The sequence below is a fragment of the Canis lupus genome, chromosome 33 (genome assembly GCF_048164855.1).
Source record: "Canis lupus baileyi chromosome 33, mCanLup2.hap1, whole genome shotgun sequence".
In the NCBI taxonomy this organism is placed as follows: domain Eukaryota; kingdom Metazoa; phylum Chordata; class Mammalia; order Carnivora; family Canidae; genus Canis; species Canis lupus.
In genome coordinates, this window is record NC_132870.1 from 17412187 (window position 1) to 17434735 (window position 22549).

The 22549-nt window shown below is 36.0% G+C and overlaps 1 protein-coding gene across 26 annotated transcripts in view; it reads left to right on the plus strand.

Moving 5' to 3' along the window:
- Positions 1–22549, plus strand: part of PDLIM5 (PDZ and LIM domain 5) — a 211660-nt gene that overhangs the window by 65643 nt on the left and 123468 nt on the right. For all 26 annotated transcript variants that reach the window (XM_072810246.1, XM_072810248.1, XM_072810257.1 and 23 more), the window contains exon 3: positions 8140–8291. In XM_072810246.1, the coding sequence (XP_072666347.1) occupies positions 8140–8291 (152 nt within the window). The remainder of the gene's footprint in view (positions 1–8139; positions 8292–22549) is intronic.

Below are 22549 nucleotides of genomic sequence, written 5' to 3' on the forward strand. Positions count from 1 at the left end.
CTCTTTTTTTTTTTTTTAAAGAGATAGAGAGGGTGAGGTGAGGCAGAGGAAGGTGGAGAGAGAGAGAGAGAGAGAGAGAGAGAGAATCCTAACCAGCTCCATGCCCAGTGCAGAGCCCAAAGCAGGGCTCAGTTTTAAAACTCTGAGATCATGACTTGACCGAAATCAAGAATTGGCCACATAACCAACTAAGCCACCCCAGTGCCCCTAAATGCTCATTTTTAAGAGAAATCTTAGGCAGTTAAATTTATTTAAATGATATCCACCATATTGGATTTTAATTTTTAAAAGTGAGAGCTCTATAATGATTTCATTGATTTTGGTTTTTTGCTATGCGTTCTGTGATTATTTTGTTTCTGTGATATGCTTGCTTTCAAGAGGTAATAGCTACAGGAAAAGGTTAGTTTAACAGGTGTATCTCTAACTTCTGACGAATCCCAAATAGCATACTTCTTTGTGGTTAAGATAAGTGTTCTATTTAGTGCATTTTTTGAGATTTTTGTTTAAGTGGCATGCTCTGAGATACTTATATTTTTAATGCAATTTTATAAAGATGTAGTGCTACTTTTCTCTCATGTTAAAAAGTTTTAAGAAGAGGGGTGCTTGGTGGCTCAGTTGATTAAGTGTCTGACTTCAATTCAGAGTCCTGGGATTGAGCCCTATGTCAGGCTGCTTGTCCCTCTGTCCCTCCCCACACTTGTGCATGTGCTCCCTCTCTCAAATAAAATGTATATATATATATTTTAAAAAAATTTTAAGAAGAAATGCTTTGGAACCACACATTTGCATGGAGGCTAAGCATTTGGGAGAAGTTTAGTTATAAATTTTATTTGAGTACAATAAAGTTAATGACATGTTTAATGATGCACATTAGTATTACTGTGAGTTAATTGGCTCTAAATCATAGTTATTAATAGTTTAGGTTATTTTATTCAACTCAAAGTATAAAATCTCCCATAATTAATTCTTATTTTGATGTTCTGTTCATTTTAAATATTATCTTATGCATGTGCCCCTGGATGTACAATAGACTCAGAGATAAGGCCTAGATATAGTTTACCAAACCTCAGATACTTCATGGCCCTTTCTTCTCTCATAATCGTGGTTTCCTATTCTACTCTCTGTGCCAGTGCCCTTTTTCGTTCCTTTTGCTGTGTGTTTTCTCTCCTTCCTGTCATTTGTTAACCCCCATTCCAAGGCTTCTTCCCCAATATTATCTTATTGATTCTTATTCTTTGTCCTCTTGGTACAATGGCAACACCTGACCTGGGAAGTGGTCATGTGAGATCACCATCCTCTGAGAATGGAGTTTGGAAAATTCAGAATTTGATAGTGGTAAGCAGAGAAAGAGAACATGGCAAGCTGGTTCTGATCCTGTGATGTATCTAGCTCTCTTGCTGTATAAAGGAAAACTTTAGGCTTAGAGAAGCTAAAGGAATAGAGTGAATGAAGAAAGGATATTTTGTCTTTACTTATGGAGGGAAAGAGAAGCCAGAAGGTCTGACTGATCAGTTTGAAAAGCTGTCTTCTCTGCCCTGTATGTCCTTGAAACAGGCGTCCAGCCTATGTAAATTGGTGGCATGGTATAATAATGATAATAGTGAACATTTATCTTGCATTGTGCGGTATGTACTATGCTAGTGTTTTATTATCTGCTTGAATGTTCTGTGAGGCAGGTGGAATTGTAGTCTTCATTTTAATGAGAGATAAACGAAGCTTACAGAGGTCTAATAAATTCATGTCACATAACCAATAAATGGCCGAACATGAATATGAACTCATGTTTGCCTGATAACAAAGCCTGTGCTCTATACTGTGTTCTTATTTGCTGTATGGACATAGGCAGTCCCTTTGAAGCTCCCTTTTTCTACTGTAACATGGACTAAAACTACCTGATAATGGCTAAGAAAGATAAAGGGTATCTCATAGTTGCTTGTTTACTATTGTTGCTCAGTAAATAGTCCTAATTACTTTTTCTGGGTCATTTGTTTCTCAGGATAGAAAAATACATGAGAAGAGCTTCTCCTCTAAAATGAGTGAAGATACTTTACCTAGTATTTCCTGGTTAAAGTAAGATGGAGGATGCCCAGGCTGGTGGTGCCTTTCATCTTTTCCCATAACTATACACTATACACACACACACACACACACACACACACACACACACACAGTCTACCCATCTGCTTACTGAAGACTGGACTTCCTTTTCAAGAGAAAACTTCCTGTCATCTGTAATTGCAGATAAAGGGTTAAAATGAATCCATAGAGATTTTAGTCCAAGTATAGGTGATTGATTGTAGAGCCTGTTTCATCTTGATTAATAGGGAGGCTCAGTAGAGATACCATTCTCTTGAAGAGGATATAGTTGTCCTGATTTACCTTCATTTCTGCATCTGTAAACAGAAGCTCAGAAGTAGTTCCAACATGTACAGCCACGTATGCTTGCATCTTGAGACCGCAAAGCAGTGTTTTATTTTTTTATTTTTATTTTTATTTTTTGAAAGTAGTGTTTTTAAAGAAACATTATAGCTACAATTAAGTTTGAGGAATATTGGACAACAGTAATAAAAAGTACATCTCAGGATCAAAGGGGAAGCATTTGCTTGTGATTAGTTTGATTTATGCTGAGCTTGATACAGGAGCCTCCCACTACTGCTTTCTTCTTACACATTGTACATTTATGAAATACACATACACTTATGACTGTCATATAATATGTACAAGATTTACTGATGACAGAAAGATTACTCTTTCAAATGAATGCAAGCTATTCAGACTTGGAAAAACAAAGAAAAAATGAACTGTGCAAATAATGAGTGACCTTGTAGTTTTTCCTTAGCTGCTAACAATTCATAATAATGTGACATCCTCCCCAATTTAAGGGGGAAGAAAAACATTTATCTTTCTAATGAGTGGATGGCTTGAGGAGGCGGTTCTGGGGTAAATGAAGCTCATAGGATTTAACAAGTCTTAAATTTGTTTCTGTGCATTGGGCCTTTCCCACTATACATATTATACATACAGCATTAGTTCAGGCTCTTCATGGTCTTTAAATTGTGTGAATAGAAAAACCTAAGTATCACATACTAAAGATGGTTAGAGATTTAGAAAAGATGTTAATATTAAAAACGCAAGATGATTAATATTACTGTCCTCAAAAAACTATAGACAAAAAGGAATTTGTTTGACAGTTTAAATAATATGAAAGATTGGATAGATGGTGATGGACATTTGTTTCCATTTCTTTTTTTTTTTTTTTTTAAGACTTTATTTATTCACAAGAGACACAGAGAGAGGCAGAGACACAAGCAGAGGGAGAAGTAGGCTCCATGCAGGGAGCCCGACGTGGGACTCGATCCTGGGTCTCCAGGATCACGGCCTGGGCTGAAGGCGGTGCCAAACCACTGAGCCACCCGGGCTGCCCTCCATTTCTGATCATTGAGAAAAAGTTGTGATTAATAAATACAATTAAGCTCTTTATTTATTTATGATAGAGAGAGAGAACGAGCTAGGGGCAGAGTGGGGCAGGGGGATAGAGAGAGAATCTTAAACAGGTCCATGGTCCAGAATTGAAATCAAGAGTTCGATGCTGAACTGACTGAGCCACCCAGCTGCCCCATAATCAAGTTCTTCCTAACACTTGTTAGATAAAGATATCAAGAAGATTGTGATATTTCTTTGAAGATCCTGGGAAAGATATATCACTAACTATTATCCAAAATGAATTTACTTTGTTCTATTAGAAATGTGGTTTGAGTTTTGACCTTACTTAGATCAGTTCAGCCTAATTCATCAAAGATTCTCATATTCAGATTAGATCCATTTTTCTCTTTGGTGAATTAAATATATTCTACTAGAATTTAGCATAGTAAACTGATGTGTGATATATTGATTTCTTATTTACTATAGTTTAAATAGATATTTTTCTAATACCTACAATATTCAAGGCTCTTGGAGAAGAACAAATTCTAAAACATGATCTCTGACTGTAACAAGTTATAGATGATTCATAATTCAGGCTTTAGCTTTTTTCTAAATTGTAGGAAGCAAGAAGATATTTGAAGTTTTTTCACCCTCTTTTATAAATAGTTGACATGATTGGGACTCTCCAGTATGAAGTGGTAATAAGGCCACCATTATGGAAATGTGAAGATTGAGGAAAAGGGGAGGAATATGAAGAGTTTGATGGTAGGGAGGTCTTTAGGAAACTCTTGTAGGTAGTAGGCAAAGTCAAGGTGACAGATGTTCAGAGTTTGGACAAGCATGGGAAAGGAATGGAAGGATAGGCACAATTTGGTAATTTCCCTAGATGGTAGAAGCAGAATTCACAGGGGCTATAGGGTTTCTATGCTCCACCATTTAAAAATAAGGGTGGCAGTTAGAGTAAAAGCATTCCAAAAGGGATAGATACTTCTAAGAAGTTGGATTTGAACATCTTGAGATCATGGGATTTTAGAATCTAGTAGGCAGCTGGAACATAGGAGTAAGAAAAGTTTTACCTAGTTGTGACATTGGATTTGATCAGATTGTTTTCTTTCTACATTGTTCATTATCTTTATATTACTACTGGTTGAGAGTATTTAAATTGCTTTTGTTGAGTACATTTAGAGGAAATGTGCATAGGTTTCAGTGTTTCTATTTTAAGGCTACCTTATGTGAGAAATTGTGAGGTAATTCAGCTGTGTTCTATTTCTGGTTGTCTCTGTCTATCTATCTATCTCTATTTATTTTAGTGCTTGACTTCCTTTCTTGGCTAAAATAAAACCTAGGATAAATTATTTGATAGCTTCTCTCATTATCAGGATTCAAATTTCAATTCATTTGCTCAGTTTGGAAGGGAATAGATTTTCCTTTGCTCAACCAATGAAATCGTTCAAACTTAACTCTTCTTTTAGGATTAGATCTATACCTTTGTGCAGATAGCTCATAGGTAAACTTTTATTTTTTAAAGATTTATTTATTTGAGAGAGAAAGCGAGCAGGGGGAGGGGCAGAGGGAGACTCTCAAACAGACTCCCCACTGAGAATGGACCCTGGCAGGGGGCTCAATCCCAGGACCTGGGGATCAGGACCTGAGCTGAAACCAAAGAGTTGAATGCTCAACTGACTGAGCTACACAGGTACCCCAGATAGATAAACTTTTAAAACTGGAAGGGACCTTTAAGATAATTTAGTATAGCCTGTACATTTCTCAGGTTAATAATCTGAAGTCAAGGAAATAATAGTTAATGTCTATTGAGCTCTTATCTCACATAATCATTATAACAACCTTATAAATAAGTCCCATTTATAAAACCCAGCACTGCTGGATTTTAGGAACAGTTCTCTGTAAATATCCTTCACAATTTTAACAGTTTAATTTGGTGCATTTGGGAAGGACAGTTCATATTCTGCTATTAAGTGGTTTCTTTATATTTAAAGTCATAAAAAGAAATACTGCTTATTAAAAGACAGTTCACCTATTACTTAATGTAGTAAAACTGTATCCCCTAATGTAGTTATACTGTTTTTAAAGACTTTTTCCCTACCCCCCACAGCTTTCATATTTTAATAAATATTTCTGCCTTTATAGTATTTTAAAATATGCTTAATAAAGTTTTATCTTATTTTTTCTTCATCCTGTGATTCTGAAATCTAGTCCATTTAATTTTTGTTGAATTTTGGAACTACTTTGTCAATCATATGATATATAATAAAAGGTGTATATATGAGTACATGTATGCATATATGATATAACTATATTGATAAGTTTGCCATGAGTTAAATTTTGATTTGTTTTGTTACTCTGGAAATTTTGTTTAGTGTCAACATTCTAATTTTTTTACTCTTAAATCTCTTGGCAGCAGCTGAGAGGATTATTTCTATTAGTGTAAAGATGAAAACAAAATCATGATACACTATGTATGTGATAGAGAATACTTCATTTGAACGTTTTAGAATCTTTTTTAACACTTCATGTCTGTGAGGTTTTATATAGCTTTGTTCAAGTATTTTTTCTTACTAATTTCAAGAATTTAGTCACTTGATAGTTGTGTTTTAAAATGGAATAAATTTCTAATTATGTAAAATTTTAGTTTTTCCTAATATCACAATTTATTTTATTTAATTAATTTATTTTTTAATGAAGTAAGCTCCATACCCAGCATGGGGCTCGAACTCACAACCCTGAGATCAAGAGTTGCATGCTCTACCGACTGAGCCAGCTAGGTGCCCCCCCCCCAATTTCATAATTTAAAACAAACCATTGCCACTATTAAATAATAAATACATGGGATGCCTGGATGGCTCAGTGGTTGAGTATCTGTCTTTGGCTCAGGGTGTGATCCTGGAGTTCTGGGATCAAGTCCCAGGTTGGGCTCCCTGCATGGAGCCTGCTTCTCCCTCTGCCTGTGTGTCTGCTTCTCTCTCTGTGTCTCTCATGAATAAATAAATGAAATCTTTAAATAATAATAATAATAATAATAATGATAATAATAAATATGTGGCATTCATTCTTTCAGTATATATTCCATGAAGGTCTGTAGTATGCTAGGCACACTTGTAGCATTAGGATAAAGTGGAGAGGAACACAGACATGGGCCCTTTCTCAATGAATCTAACCTTCACTACTATTTTCTTGATTTTAGATCCAGATACTTGTTCTCATATACTAATATTGGTCTGCCTCGATCATTATTTTTAAGGAGAGGGTTTGACAGCTGATGATAATCAAAACCTAACCTAAGTGAACATATGCTATTTTATTTATTGCTTTGCTTCCAAGTTGTGAATTCCAGTACTTGGTTCTTGTTTAGTTTGCTGAGGGATATAATCAGGAAGTAATTTTAGCACAATGTTCTCTAAAATATTTAGGGTTTTTTTTTTCATTTTTTTAAAGATTTTTTTATTTATTCATGAGAGACGAGAGAGAGAGAGAGAGAGAGAGAGAGAGAGGCAGAGACACAGGCAGAGGGAGAAGCGAAGCAGGCTCCCTGTGGGGAGCCTGATGTGGGACTCGATCCCAGGACTCCAGGATCACGCCCTGGGCCGAAGGCAGACACCCAACTGCTGAGCCACTCAGGCATCCCTTTTTTTTTCATTTTTTTAAAAAATTGTGGTAATCATAAAAGTTAATCATTTTAACCACTTTTAAGTGTACAATTCACTTGCAATAAGTATAGTTACAGTGTTGTACAACCATCACTGCTGTCCACTTCCAGAATTTTTTCATCATTCCAAAGAGAAACAGTATAAAATCTTTTAGTTTTAAGTATTTGAGGAATATTGGTTATTTTCTTTCTTTCTTTTTTTTTGGGTGAAATCTCACCTGTGTTCCAACAATCCAATATTCAGTGTTACCTACTTGTACTTACTGAATTCCTAGCTTATCATTTGAATTAGAATGGTTTCTTTTGATTTGTACTTTTTCCGTGTTTCTAGGTATGTGTTAAAATTACATCATCTTTCATTTTACTGTTATTTTATATTTGCTTTTTTTGGAGCAATGAAATAGATACACATGAACTTTTAAGGAGATCAAACTAAGTTACGTGAACACATAGAAAAGTTTTTAGAGAAGAGAAGAAAGATTGGAGATTGTGATACACAAAAAAGTCTGACAGTCTCAGACACAACTGTCTTCCTTTCTCTCCTACTAAATGTCTTGAGCAGGAAGCACATCTAATGTAAAATATGTTTGGGCCTGTGATCTAAAGGAATTCAGGACCCCAAACACTTGGTAGAAATTGGACTTAACAGGAAGGATTGTTCAATAGATCCTCTGTAATATTCTTTGTGCTAAAACAAAAATACAGTTGTTTAAAGAATTTTACAGATGCTAAAATGTAATTTCCTTGGTTACTTCTCTTCCTCATTCATAACAATCTCACGCTACTGTTACACAACAAAAAAATGGAGAAATTACCAGGGAACTTTTTCAGAAAATTCTTTTAGTTTTTAAGAGAGCAAATAAGAATTTAAGGAAATAAACATGAAAGTCACTTGCATTTTGACTTTACTTGTTAAACCAAGATGACTTTTTATTATTTTGTCTAAAAGTATATTATACACTTTTGATACAGCAGAAGCATAATTTTCATCTGTGTTTGTTATTCTCTGTTTTTTAAAGAGTGACACTCCTAATGAAATGTATTTATTACAGCTGAAAGATGGCGGCAAAGCATCCCAGGCAAATGTAAGAATAGGCGATGTGGTTCTCAGCATTGATGGAATAAGCGCACATGGAATGACTCATCTTGAAGCCCAGAACAAGATTAAGGGTTGTACAGGCTCTTTGAATATGACTCTGCAAAGGTAATTTGCATTTTGTTTGCCTCTGAGAGAGAAACAATGCTGAGGAGTGTGTTTTTATGTATCTGATTTGTCTTGTTAATTAAGAAGTTTCTACTACCATTGTTTCAGGTAGATAAATAAAAAATGAAATGGCTTTTAAATGGAGTAATTGAGCACTATATGAAAAACTGGTGAAACCTTTGGATTATTTCCGCATAAAAAGACATGCATTCATGTACTCATACAAATTATATATATAATTTTAGAAAAATCTAAGAATTCCTGAGATGTCTCAATACAGTGCAGGCTAAAAATTCTTATAATAGGGTAAAACTCTTGGCTTTAATATTCTGGGTAGTATATTAGAGGGTATTCTTTTAAGATACATTTTGGCTTTTCTTAGTATGTCTTTTGCCCTTTTTTTTCCTGGATTGAAAAATGTAATTTTAATATACTCATTTGAAACACAGATTTTCTGAATTTACTGTTTTTGTTTTTTAAAGTTACTCTAGCCTCAGTTATAGCATAGCTAATCATCTCATTGACTATACTGTATCAGGCATTTTGAGCATTTCAGCATTTCACTTGCCGTGAAATCATTTGGATTATTGCTTGCTAAAAATACTGATAGAAATCAAAAGTTATCTGAAAGGACCAAGAAGTATATTTTAGTAAGTTCCCTATGATTATTATGAATTATAATGTTATAATTACTGCAGTATCTTGGACCAAGGGGGGAAGGGAGGTGAAAGGGAGTGGGGAGAGGGTGTCTCACTGATAGCTCTCAACCTTTAAGGTTTATAGGGCAAGTATCTATCATTTAACAGTATGGAAGGCTTTAAATAAGTCTTGTTTTTGATGATTACAAAAGTGTTCTATTTCTATAAAATTTGGAAAACACCATTCCCCCCCCCCCCCCCCCAAAATATCTTGGAGGCTTCTGTAAGTTATTGTGTATTTTGTTAATTTTTAAGAGGGGGATAACATATGTAGTACCAAATGTATTTGGCTATGGAACCTTTTTTTTTTTTCTTGGAGCCTCTCCTGGGACTATTTAAAAGATATATACAGGGTAAGCTATATGTACTTGTCTGGAAGAGTGTCAATTTGGTCTTAAAATGGAGTAGGAGAAAGTTTTATGAACTTAGACTTACAGAATTACTTTGATGTAAGCAGCCCCTCCCACCCTCCCCCTTTTTTTTGTGTGGGAGAAATTCCTGTCAGTGAGACTGTTTGTTCAAAGGTTATTTGTATTTAAATTTTGATAGCTGTTAGATGTACATTTTAATGCATATAAAGTAGTCAATAAGAAAAAAAATAACCTTACTAAAAAGTTCTGTTTTTTTAAATGTCCATTATGTTCTAAGTACTGAGACATTTAACACAAAATTATTTTTACTAACTAAATGAAAAGTAGTCATTTTTATTTATAGTCGTTTTTACTAAATATGAATTTTGAAAGGGTACCATGAAGTCAAGAAGCGTAATTTGAGATATTAACAAAATAAAATAAATATAGATGATGATGATGGGCTGTTTCTCAAATTCTAAAGTTGAGAGTTTATTTAAAGTATAAGCTCTTTTCCTGGGTTGTGTATCATTTCTTTCATATCAGCATACCTATTTTCACATTGTGCTGCACATGTTATGACCCAGGACCCAGTATCTTATTTTCTTTTGAAAATACTTCTGGGTCCCATAAGAACAGATGAAAACCAGATGTTACCTTGTTTGCATGCATTTCCAATTTAAGTAATCTTTTACTCACCTTCATAAAGATTCTTTTAAGCTACCTGACTATGGGATTTAACAAACGAAGTCATTTTATATATTTGGAGATACTGCTTAATCTTCAGTATTTCTGAATATAGATATTCAGGGCCCAAAACATGAGAACAAATTTTAGAGTTGTTATTATTGTTGTTATTCATTGTAATTCTCAACTTTTGAATACTTCTTGTGTTAAATAATGTCAACCTGAAAAGAGATTTGTGTTTATTTATTTTAATTTCTTTTAAAAGATTTTATTTATTCATGAGAGACACAAGAGAGAGAGGCAGAGACATAGGCCAAGGGAAAAGCAGGCTCCCCATGGGGAGACCAATGTGGGACTCGATCCCAGGACCCCAGGATCACGACCTGAGCCAAAGGCAGATGCTCAACTACTGAGCCACCCAGGTGCCCCTGAGATTTGTATTTAAAAGAATTTATGGTATAACATTGACAGTCACTACTGGGGCACCTAGGTGGCTTAGTCCATTAAGCATCCGATTCTTGATTTCAGCTCAGGTCATGATCTTAAGGTCATGAGATCAGACCCCTCATCTTATTCCAGTCCTGTATTGTAGTCTGCTGTGTGTGGAGCCTGCTTAAGATTCTGTCCTTCCCTTTACCTCTTGTCTCCCCTGCTTGCTCACGCATTCTCTCTCTCTCTCAAAACAAACAAAACAAAACAAAACAAAACAAAAAACCCAAAACATTAACAGTACTATTGAAGAAATATTTTTTGCCTTTCAAGGAAAGAACAAAATTGTGAAGAGTTAGCTTCAATCTTTCCCTATACTAAGTCCCTTCTTTTCCTAAGTTGTAATATCAAAGCAAATATTTTTTTCCACTGATTTCTAAATTTGACAACAGCATCCTTAATTGATTTCCTGTCTCCTTACCCTCTTTATTCCATCTGTTACCAACCAGACTGTTTTGTATTCTCCTTCCAAACTGAATGACCTACAACAGTACTTGTGCTATGTAACTCTTTTCTTCATAAACATGTACTTTTCTTTGTGAATATGTAGTACTTTCCTTTACAGACTTGTCATAGTCCAGTTTCCTTAGAAACAGAACCTGAGGTAGAAATCATGTACAAGTAATATATCAAGAGAGGTCTTTGAAATGTTACAATGAAGTGGGTGAAGGAGGATTAAGAAGAAGCAACTGAGATGAGCAAGGATGTGGTTTCAGGGGTTATCTAGCCTCAGCTTGATCCAGGAGGTAACTTGGGGACAAAATTGTGCCATAGAGTCTGTCTTGCCTTGAGGCAAGGGAACAAGGCTTTTTCCCCCTCTCTCTTGGATATGTTAGTCATTGGCCACCAGTTTTCCTGGAAATGGATGTGTGTGGGTGTGTGTGCGTGTGCATGCAGGGTGGGGGGTAGGAAATGGTTTCTCTTGTTTACACAGAAAGTTGCTGGTGTGAACCGTTAGCATTTCATAAGTTGGCTGTACCAAACTGGTAGAAGGGTTCCAGGGCACTCAGACTGGGTACAGCATGTGCTATGAGATTCCATCCAGACTTGAGTCCATTTGCTCAGAGGATTAGGTTCTTTGTGATCTAGACTCAAATTGTCTTCCCCAGATCAGACTACTCACAGTGAGTAACATCATTTTGCTTAAGATAGGTTTCTTACTGTCCCTCACCTGCCTGGCTGTCCTCTTATAAAATTCACTTCATCTGACATGCCAGCTTACCTCTTCACTGCTGACCCATGCCTCTATATCCACAAAGCCCATGTTGAGCCTCTGTATCCACAAAGCCCATGTTGAACCTCATCATCTACCCATAGTCCTTTCTTACTTTTGCAATACATTCATTTTTTTTTCTTCTCTGAACTCGTATGACAAGTTTATACCATTTGATTCAGCATTTAATTATATGCTAGGTGTATAACCAGGAATAACAAGGCACATTCCATGAATCATACAAATAAACCTAATTAGTTAATAGTCATACTTAATATTGTCTATGTATTTAAGTAATTACTCCATGTATATTAGTTCTGCTTCTCCAGCTAGAATACTTGAAAGCAAAGACCATGTTTTTTGTACCATCTGTATTTAACAACATCTTGCATAGTTTTGTGTTCTTAATGTTTGATTAATCTTTGATAGATACCAGAATTAATTCCTAAACTTGGAATCATTTATTTATTCCATAAGTAATTTTTGAGCCTTTACTATATGCCAAGTACTGTTAGAGATGCTGGAGACATGCAGTGAGCAAAACAGACAAAAATCTCTGCCTCACAGCACTGACCTTTTAGTGAGCAGAGATAGACAATAAAGAAGTAAGTAAAAGCATATATTATATCACATGATGGTTAAGTGTTACTGGGGAAAAATAGAGCATGTAAGGGAGATAGGGAGTGCAAGGGTGGGGAATTGCAAGTTAAAATAGAGTGGTTAGGAAAGCTTCAGTAAGAAAGTTATTGGATGTGTAAGTCATGTGTGTCCTAGGCAAAGGGAAGAAATGGTACAGCGGCCTTGTCAGGGAGTCTAGTATGCCAGAAGCAGAGGGAATGAAGGCAGTGTCTGTGAGGGTAAGAGGTGGGATCGGAGAGGCAGCAGGAAGTGGCTTGAGATGGGCCTTGTGGGTCACTGTAATGTTTGTAACCAAATTTAAGTTTTCCTGGACCTAAAAAAATTGTGAGAAAGACTTAAAGAGTTGTAGCTGCCTGGCCAGATCTACAGCAGGTTCTGGGAGAGAAACAACTTCATTATTGAAAGGTTGGGCTAGAAGGAGGAGCAGACCAAGCTTCTCCTCAAAAAGGACTGCCTTTTCCTTCTGGCACTGTCAGAAACACCAGATGGTTGCCACCTTTGCAAAGGTTTGCTCACTTCCACCCAAGAATCTCCAGGGGGAGAATATAAGAGAAAAGTCATTTTTGTTTTTAAAATGAAAGTTGCCAGCAATTTTGCTTTGTGAATATTTTTTGTACTAAGTATTAATGATATGTATCAATTCATTAAATAAATATATAATATATACTCTTACTTGATTTCTTTGGACCTAACCTCAATTTCTGAAAATAGGATTTAGATAAGAAAAAGCAAGATAAAGATAGTTGCTTATGATTAAGGTTGCTTTGTAGCTTTTTTTCTATCTAGTCTAATTTGAAGGCATTTAATAAAGCAAATATATTATCTCTTTGTGATATTTTTAAAAAATAAGAGTTGATTCACTGTGTTTTGGTTATCTGAATATGAAGTGTGGAAAATTTCATTTTAATTTGTCTTTTATTCTTAGAAAAGGATTGGAAGTTTTTTTTTTTATTGCCCTCCTGCAACTGGAACTGATTCTGAGTACAACTAGACAATGAAAAATTCTATTTGAAATTATTTTTCCTCTTGGGGAAGTTAGGCAAATAGCAGTTTGTTTTTTTTTTTTCATTTTTAAGTATCAAGTACATTTTGCCTATACTTTTATGCAACTCAAAGTGGATCATTTTAAAAATTCTATTTCAGCCAACAAAACATTACTTCCTGAAGCTTCCATGTCAAATAACTGTTAACTAACTTCTGGTACTTAATTTTCTTGACTATAAAATGAGGTCATGGGTGATTTCTAAGTTCCCTTAAATTCTGATTCTTGTTCTGATTTTTCAGTTGTAAATGGATATGTTTCCTAGAGCTTGCTGTTAGATCAAACTAACTTAGGTTTGCTTATTTTGGCTGAGAGAATCAGGAAATTGGATTTTCTTCATTGGACTTATCTTAAACTGTGCCAGGTTAACAAAGTGACTTGTACTATTCTGTTGACTTAAAGGTGAAAGGTAGGTCAGATAGATATTCAAACAACATTTAATTATAAAAAGTATTATCTTTGTCCTTACTTTATATTTTTAAATTAATCCTCTCAGAATCACAGAGAATATATATATGTATAGCTTTTTAAATCTTCCTTGTTTTTTATATTACTGGTAGTGACAGATCTATGATTTGTTTTGTTTTTTTTTTTTTGCTCCTTAGGCTTCATTTAGTGTATAGCTTATTATGATTGGAAGTGAAAGATCTAGAAGGATTGAGTTTTGAAAAATACTGATGTACGCTGTTTCTGCCTCCCCCATCTTCCTCATCTTTCAAACAACAAAGAAAATTGTCAGAGGTCCAGTAACTACTACTAGTGAATGACAGATTGGAATAATTTAATAGGCTAACTGAATTATAAGAAAAAAGGAAAAAGTAGTTGCTCTACCAGATCGAAGCTATTAGCCATCTTTTGTTTCATTTTAACAGATTGCTTAACATTTTATTACTGTTAGCTTTATGGGTTCCTCTCTGCTCTTTCAATAATAGCATAGAGGCAGGATTTTAGAAAAAAAATTTTTAGTCAAAATTTTCAGTTCTTGGGGCAGCCCTGGTGGCGCAGCAGTTTAGCGCCGCCTGCAGCCCAGCGCCTGATCCTGGAGACCCGGGATGGAGTCCCATGTCAGACTCCCTAAACGGAGCCTGTTTCTCCCTTTGCCTGTGTCTCTGCCTCTCTCTCTCTCTCTGTCTCTCTCTCTCTCTGTCTGAATAAACAAAATATTAAATTTTTTTTTTCAGTTCTCTATTGGGATATTTGAATTTCTGTGAATTAGAAGACATTTAATTGGATTATTTTTTAATTAGAGCTGCACAGGGACGCCTGGGTGGCTTGGCGGTTAAGTGCCTGCCTTCTGCCCAGGGTGGGATCCTGGAGTCCTGGGATCGAGTCCCATGTCAGGCTCCCTGCATGGAGCCTGCTTCTCTCTTGCCTATGTCTCTGCCTCTCTCTGTGTGTCTCTCATGAATAAATAAATAAAATCTTAAAAAAATTTTTCACTATGAAAAAGAATTGGAGGGATGCCTGGGTGGCTCAGCAGTTAAATGTCTGCCTTCTGCCCAAGGCCTGATCCTGGAGTCCCAGGATCAAGTCCCACATCGGGCTCCCTGCATAGAGCTGGCTTCTTTCTCTGTTTCTCTGCCTCTCTCTCTCTCTCTCTGTCTCATGAATAAATAAATCTTAAAAAAAAAAAAAGGAAAAATTTTAATATGTAGAATTGTTTGTATTTGCAGATTTTTTTTTTAAAGGTCATAAACAGAAGAGAAAGGGGAATGGTAATAACACTGGCTTTGAAATTAGGCAGACTTGGGGCAAACCTTAGTTTTACCACTTTCAAGGTATGTAATCTTAGGCAAGTTAATGTGCATGAATTTCAGTTAGCCATTTGTTATGGGCATAATAATAACTGCCTTCTGGGGACTTTTATAAAGGTTAAATGAATTAGCATATGTAAAGAACTAAGGGCACAGTAGAGGTAAGTTTTCTTTCTTCCTCCTCCTTTCCTCATGATATAGTATCTATCCTATAGATACTTCTTGGAGACCATATTTATTTTGTTTCTTAGCAACTAAATGGGTGTGACTGGAGGGAAATGGAGAAAATGAGAGGGCAGTCTGGTAGGTAGTTCTGTGAGAAAGAAAGATAATCTTACAAGTTAGAAGAAAGCCTTTTTTAGTCAAGTGAGTGATTTTTGATCTTACAGTTATGATTAAAACTTTTTAAAACAGTGCAGTATAGGGGATCCCTGGGTGGCTCAGCGGTTTAGCGCCTGCCTTTGGCCCAGGGCACGATCCTGGAGTCCTGGGATCGAGTCCCACATCAGGCTCCCGGCATGGAGCCTGCTTCTCCCTCTGCCTGTGTCTCTGCCTCTCTCTCTCTCTCTGTGTCTATCATGAATAAATAAATAAATCTTTAAAAAAAAAAAACACAGTGCAGTATATACAAACATGCTTACTGCCAGCTGACAACTGCTTCGGTTCAAAATTATTGCCTTAACCAATAATTGATGGCAGCAAAGAGAAACCAGTGCACACCTAGTTTTATTTATTCTGCTAATTCCTCTTATTCTCCTTAGAGGAGCAGTGTAGATATAATTCTTTTCACTGTGACTTAAGTCGGAAAGACACAAAAACTGAATTTTTAAAATCCCTCTCTTCCATCCAAACTCAGGATACTCTGTAATTTCCTGAGTAACATTAAAATCAAGTTAAATTACTAACTTTTGGACCATTTTTTAACGTTACTTTTAGAAATCATTTTTTATAACTTTTTGTTAACACAAATGTTAATTAAGTTCAGATGAAAAATCTCATAATGTTCCAGATTTTAAAAATTTGGACTTTTCCTCCAGGTTTGCATTATGAGGTGCAGCCATAAAGTGTAGATATAAAGAGAGTGACTTATGATTTTTGCTGTTAAGGAATTTGTATCTATTCATTGGTATAAGAAGAAACAGGAAGTGGTACAGAACTATAGGCATCCCATTCAAAGCTGAAACTTGGGCTAGACTTTCAAGATAGGAGGGTGTGTCAGCTAGAGGAATACTCTCTGAGGTAGTTTGAAGGCAGCCACTCCTCAGGCATCTATTGAGATGAGCATGTTGACCAGTTGGAAATAAGAGATACAAATAAAAGGAAAAGTAGATGAGAATAGTGCTTTGCAGTGTCCTAGACACAAAATTAAAAAATTTGACCCCAAAAGTGACATTTTCAGAGTAATATTTAGTGAGACTGCTTGGAAGAAGGTGGAGACACACAGACAGGGAGACTGGTCAGGCAAGTATTGCAGTAACTTGGCTACATGAAGGCTTGAAATGTAAAACAGGACAAATGAGAGAAATTAGAACTTAGAGAGTCATTTTAAAAGTCACAGTAGTGGTGTAATATGAGGAAAGAGGGAAGAGCTGCTTATGGTCCAGATTGTTAGTCTGCTGGACCCATGCTTTGTTCTCCTTTCACCTTCCCCCTGCTCTTCAGTTTACTGGAGCCTATGTTCTGCTTCTGTCACATCACTCACTGAAAGTACTTCACACTTGGATGTCTCACAGATTCCGCACACTTTTTAACATAGTCAGAACTGATCTTACACCAATTTGAATTGCCTGCTGCACTGATCTTGGCGTAAGGCCCACCATCAACCCTGTTACCAGGATCAGAAAGACTCATTCCTTGCCTGAACCTCCCACATGCTTCTCAGTCACCTATTGAATCACATTTGTGAATATCTCAAGACAAACTGTGAATAGTGTAGAGTAAATTAGCATGGCCCCAGGGTATGGTGGTGGCAGAGGCATAGCACCTAGTCTTAAGGCCTAGATCTTAGATGGAAATGTTTAAGATCCATTTGTTTAGCATAGACTAATGGAACACTTGCTGTGCTGATCTCGAGGATAAAAAGGAAGCCCTCATACCTGCCCTCAAGGAGCGCACTGTGTGGGGATCTGGTTTCTAACCTTAAATAAGGACTTTTTTTAAATATATATTTTTTAAGATTTTATTTATTTATTCATGAGACACACACACACACACGGAGAGAGAGAGAGGGAGAGAGAGAGGCAGAGACACAGGCAGAGGGAGAAGTAGACTCCTTGCAGGGAGCCCGATATGGACTCAATCCTGGGATTCCACGATCATGCCCTGAGCAGAAGGCAGACACTCCACTGCTGAGCCACCCAGGTGTCCCAGGACTTTTAGTTTTAATGTCAGATATTTTATGGGCGATGTTTCCTCTGTCACATTATGAAATAATTATATACTTAGTAACTGAAGATTTTGTATTACATTACAGTTTTAAATGAAAAGATTTTCTATATATATGTACAAGAATGTACATTTATTTAAAAATCAAAATATATACAAGACTTAGGCCAACTTTAAGTTTAGTGCTTAGTTACACTGATGAATTCATGTCTCACTTGTGAAGACTTACACCTGGGTGCCAGTTACCTCCATCTGCTTCGAGTGTGATTCATAGACTGGAAACCAGTGGCCAAAACAAAACGTTTTTAGCTATCTAAAAGTAGAGCTAGAGTCCTGAGCAGAGACATCCAGGGAGTGTGAGGGGAGATAGCATGAGGATGGGGAGGGAAACAGAGACAGAAAGACATGCACAGTAGAACAGTTGATGGAGCAGAGTAACCTGAAAAGATTCTCCTGGTCACATGAGCTTATTAGCAGATGAGGATAATGATTCTACCACATTGGATCCTACCAAATTAAGCTTCATTATCATTTTAAGAAAGAAATTAGCTTGATTTCAGAGTTTTAAAGTGAGAAATTTTCATACAATATTTCTTTGTATGAAAAGAAATTGCTAAGATATTATGTGTATACTGATTAAGTGGCAAGAAGATCACACCCAACTCTTGAAGGACAGAGATGAAATTCTGTTTATTACATACTCCAGTACCTAACCACAGTGTGGCGACTTAGAAGATACTCAAAAAATATTTATTGCCTTTCATTGTAGAGAATGCTGCTTTTAAAGTTACAGTAATTTTTGCTACTTTCGCCTGATAAATTTAGGAATAATTCTTAAGCTGTTAGTGAGATAGAGTGACAATCTGGTCATTCTTGTATATTTAATGGCAGCAGTCTCCTTGGGGTTCCAAATAAACATTTTTGTCCATAGCATCAAGGGCTTTTGAAAGGATTGAAATTCAAGTCATTCCCAACTGTTTCCAGTGGCTGTTGTTGCTATTAAGGTCTCAAAGACTGAAATAGCTTGGGCTGTATGTGAGTTGAAAAGTAAACCAGAGTGATTGTGCAAAACACATATGTGGCAGATTACTTATACTGTCAAACTTTGCACCCTAGTTTTTCTTTAATGTATTTTAAAGCTTGCATTTTCACAGTAAACCAGCTTTATACACAGGTTCTTTTTTTTTTTTTTTGTTCATTGTTTTTTTTTTGAGAGAGAGAGTTAGGAGAAAAGGTGGGCGGGGGGCACAGAGAGAAGGAGAGAGAGAATCTTAAGTAGGCTCCATGCCCAGGGTAGAGCCCACTGCAGGGCTCTATCTCACAAGCCTGAGATCATGTCCTGAGCCGAAATCAAGAGTTGAATGCTTAAGTAACTAAGGCACCCAGGTACCCTGATCCACAGGTTTTTAAATGTTACTAGTCCTAATAATTTTTTTAAACCATCCACGATCTCTTATTAACACTCTTTCTGTGCAACTTAAATGCATAAGAAGAATAGTCCTTCATTCATCTATTTTTGTGTATGTATGAATTTTGATTTCTCAAGTAATACAGCAAGAGTTTATTTTTGTCTTATACTAAAAATCCATAGATGATAATCCTGAATTCAGTAACCTCTCTTACAATTGAGTCTGCCTTATTTGACTTTTTTGGCTGAAGTTGAATAGCAGTCTTTTCCTGTGTAATTCATACTGTTACAATGAATATGAGGGACTTTCCAGATTCTTTTGTTTTACTGGAATTATGTTATATAGACTCTGCTTTGAAATAGTGGATTATTTATTATTCCAGAATGTTTTTGTTATCCTGAGAATATGTCTGGTTACCAAATTATTCTGAAAACTAAGAACAGTATTTTTGTATTTGAAAGATAAGCTAGTTAATTACCTCTTTCAAAATAGAATTTTAATTTCTTTGACACACTGAAATATACAGTCATCACTTTCCCAGATTTTTCCGATTCTATAATATTCATGTAGATTTCATTTTCATATGAGAAGCCTGTTTGCTCTGAGTGAGCCTAAGAATTACCTCCAGGGATCAAAGCAAATTGCTACTTTATTGAAACTTGGGTGTGCTGTTTTTTATTTTTTTGCATGTAATTTCTATTGCTATATAATATTTACAGTTGAAGTTATTTTAGTATTACACAGAAGATAGTTTCTTTCTTATCTGTTCCTTAAAAGAAGCTTAATAGGTTATAACAATTTTCATGTTTCCAAGAACTTTAGATAATAGTTTTTTTTTTCAAGGTTGCTAGGGAAGCAGTTTCAGTCTTGTTTCTTAGCACGCAGTGGGAATTTGGTAAGTAAAATATATTAAAGAAGCTAGCATTTTATTCTGTTTATTTATTTTTAAAGATTTTTATTTATTTGCGAGAGAGAGCAGGAGCAGGGGGAGGAGGAGGAGTAGTGACAGAGGGAAAAAAAAGAAGCCGACTCCCTACTGAGCAGGGAGTTCAAGGTGGTGCTCTGATCCCAGGACCCTGAGATCATGACCTGACCCAAGTCAGATGCTTAACATGAGTCACCCAGGCTCCCCTAAAGAAGCTGACATTTTAAATTCTTAACTTTACAAGTTACTGAGCTAGGAGCTTAATATATTTTAGTCATTTAATCTTCATAGCAATTATTGTGACAGATATTATCACCCCACTATATAGAGAGGTTAAGCTCTGTACTTCAAATTCATACAATTTATATGTAAATAAACCAGAATTCAAGCTCAGGTCTGTTTCCCTCCTAATATGATTGTTCTACAATATCACACTGTCCCTTTAAATAAAGGAATTAAGAAAATATTCTTATTATATAGTTATTATAATACCTGTTGTCTAAATGTGCATTTTATTCTCCCAAATACACCACAATAAGAATTTTTGAGTTTGCTTCATATGAGGCAGAGAAAGAGGCATTTATGGAGACATTTGTTTGATATTCCAGTAATTTCAAATTCCATGGAAAATATTAACAAGAAGTCAGTGCTCTAAAAAATTTGCTTTTTTAGAAGCTCACAAAATATTCTGGCAGTAATATTACCTCATTCATTCCTTTAGCAGCTCCAACATATGCATTCTCTGGATTTATTAAAGCAGCTTTAATAATATCTCTATCTGTAAAATAGTTTTTCAGTTAAATTAAAATGCATGGCCAAGTTCATGTATAGAGAACAGACTTCCTAGATTTGTAGCATTTTAGAGTGATGCAGCTCCAGCTGTCAACCATAAAACTCTTAGTCCACATTTACCATTTATCTCTATGAATGCTTCGGGGTTTCTTTTTGATCGGTTTTCAAAATACCTGCAGTGACAACTCTGTGACAGCGGTGACACTGGGATTACAGTTGTGTAGCAGAGGAAAAAAAGGAGACAGATATTAGCCCATGGGCTCAGCTTAATCACTCCATGTGCCTGTTTACCCTGCTCTACTCTGTTCTTCCATCTGTTTGGTGCTTTGATTACAGTGTTTTTTTAGGTGTCCTATCAGTATCTTATGCTGTGTGTGAGAAATACGCTCGATTTAGTAATAAATTGGTTTTACCAAATGCCATCACTTTTTTTTTTAATGCTATCACTTTTAAAGTAGCCAGCATGCTTCCTGTTTTCTCTAACTTTTTCTACTACTTCCTTCAAGGTGTTCATTTTCCTGCATTTCTTTCCTTCTTTAAAGCCTTAAAATCCCTCCTTTTCTCTCTAAAGTGTCAAAATCACTAATTACATGCTCTGGAGGTTGAGTGAACCATATGTATATTAAAGAAATAGGAAAAACATTGTTAGTTTCAGTGGACATAGAGACCTTAAAAATATTGAGGTATAGCCCCTTTCATCCCCAACACACACACACACACACACACACACACACGCACAAGTGCATGAATGATGATGGCAGAAAGGAACAGAGTAGCATTGTTCAGTCACTACAAGTTTGAATTTCTGAAAATGAAGGAATTTTTAGATTTAGAGCAGTGAGAAAGTTTGCTGGGATCCTAGAGACAAGAGATCTTACCTGAGAGTAATTCCATGATTAACATACAGGGCAAGTTACAGGTCAGTGCCAAAAGAGTGGGAGAGGATTAGAAGGTTAAAGGGTTCAGATTATTATAAGAATCTCAGCTGCCATAAGTAAAATTTTGAATTTTGGTTCTTGGTTAATGGGAAATTATTGAAGAATTGTTTTGAAATACAATAATAATAGATTTAATAATAGTAATAATAATAGTATTTTTTGAGCAGGTACTCTATGTTAGGCATTCTTTTAAATGCTTCACATATAATTTATTTAATCCTTTGGAGAATTTTGTGAGGTATGGATGTTATTATTATTCTCCTCTTAAAGATAAGGAAATGGAGGAAAACAATGCCTGGGGTCACCTGCCAGGATTACAGACTATTCTGGCATGTTGATGGGGAAGGAAGGGAGACCAGTTGGGAGATTATTTCACAAGAGTGGGTGGGAAGGAATGGAGGCCTGGGTGTGAAGAGAGTTTGGGGGAGGAGTGAGAGCCTTGATGGTGAGGGCTGGAAGTTCCAAACTGGTTGAGGAACTTTCTGAGGAGCAGCTGTCCTGATCCATGTCTCGCTGCCTCCTTTCTGTTGTTTATCTTCCATTTTAAACTTTGTTCCTTTTGCTTAGTTTTTCTTTCTTCTCCTCTCAAGTTAGTAAAACTGATGTACTCATTCTTTTAATGACTATTTGTTAGGTTTTTAGTTGGAGTGAGTCTTCATTAATTCCTGTACAGTTTACAGGGGAAAAAAAAAAAAAAAGACATAGTCCCGGCCATAAAGGGACATTTGATGCAGTGTGACAGGTAAGATAAATACAGAACCTGTAATTCAAGTTAGTGTGAGCAGAACGATAAAAACTTCTGGGAGAGCCAGTTTCATTTGACTGTATACTTCATCTTCCATTTTTAGTTCTAGAGCCATTCGAGATAACATTTATCAGAGCTGGTGAGGTCTACAGCTCCCTGGTTTCCTTAAATATCAGAGCTGGGCCCCTTGTG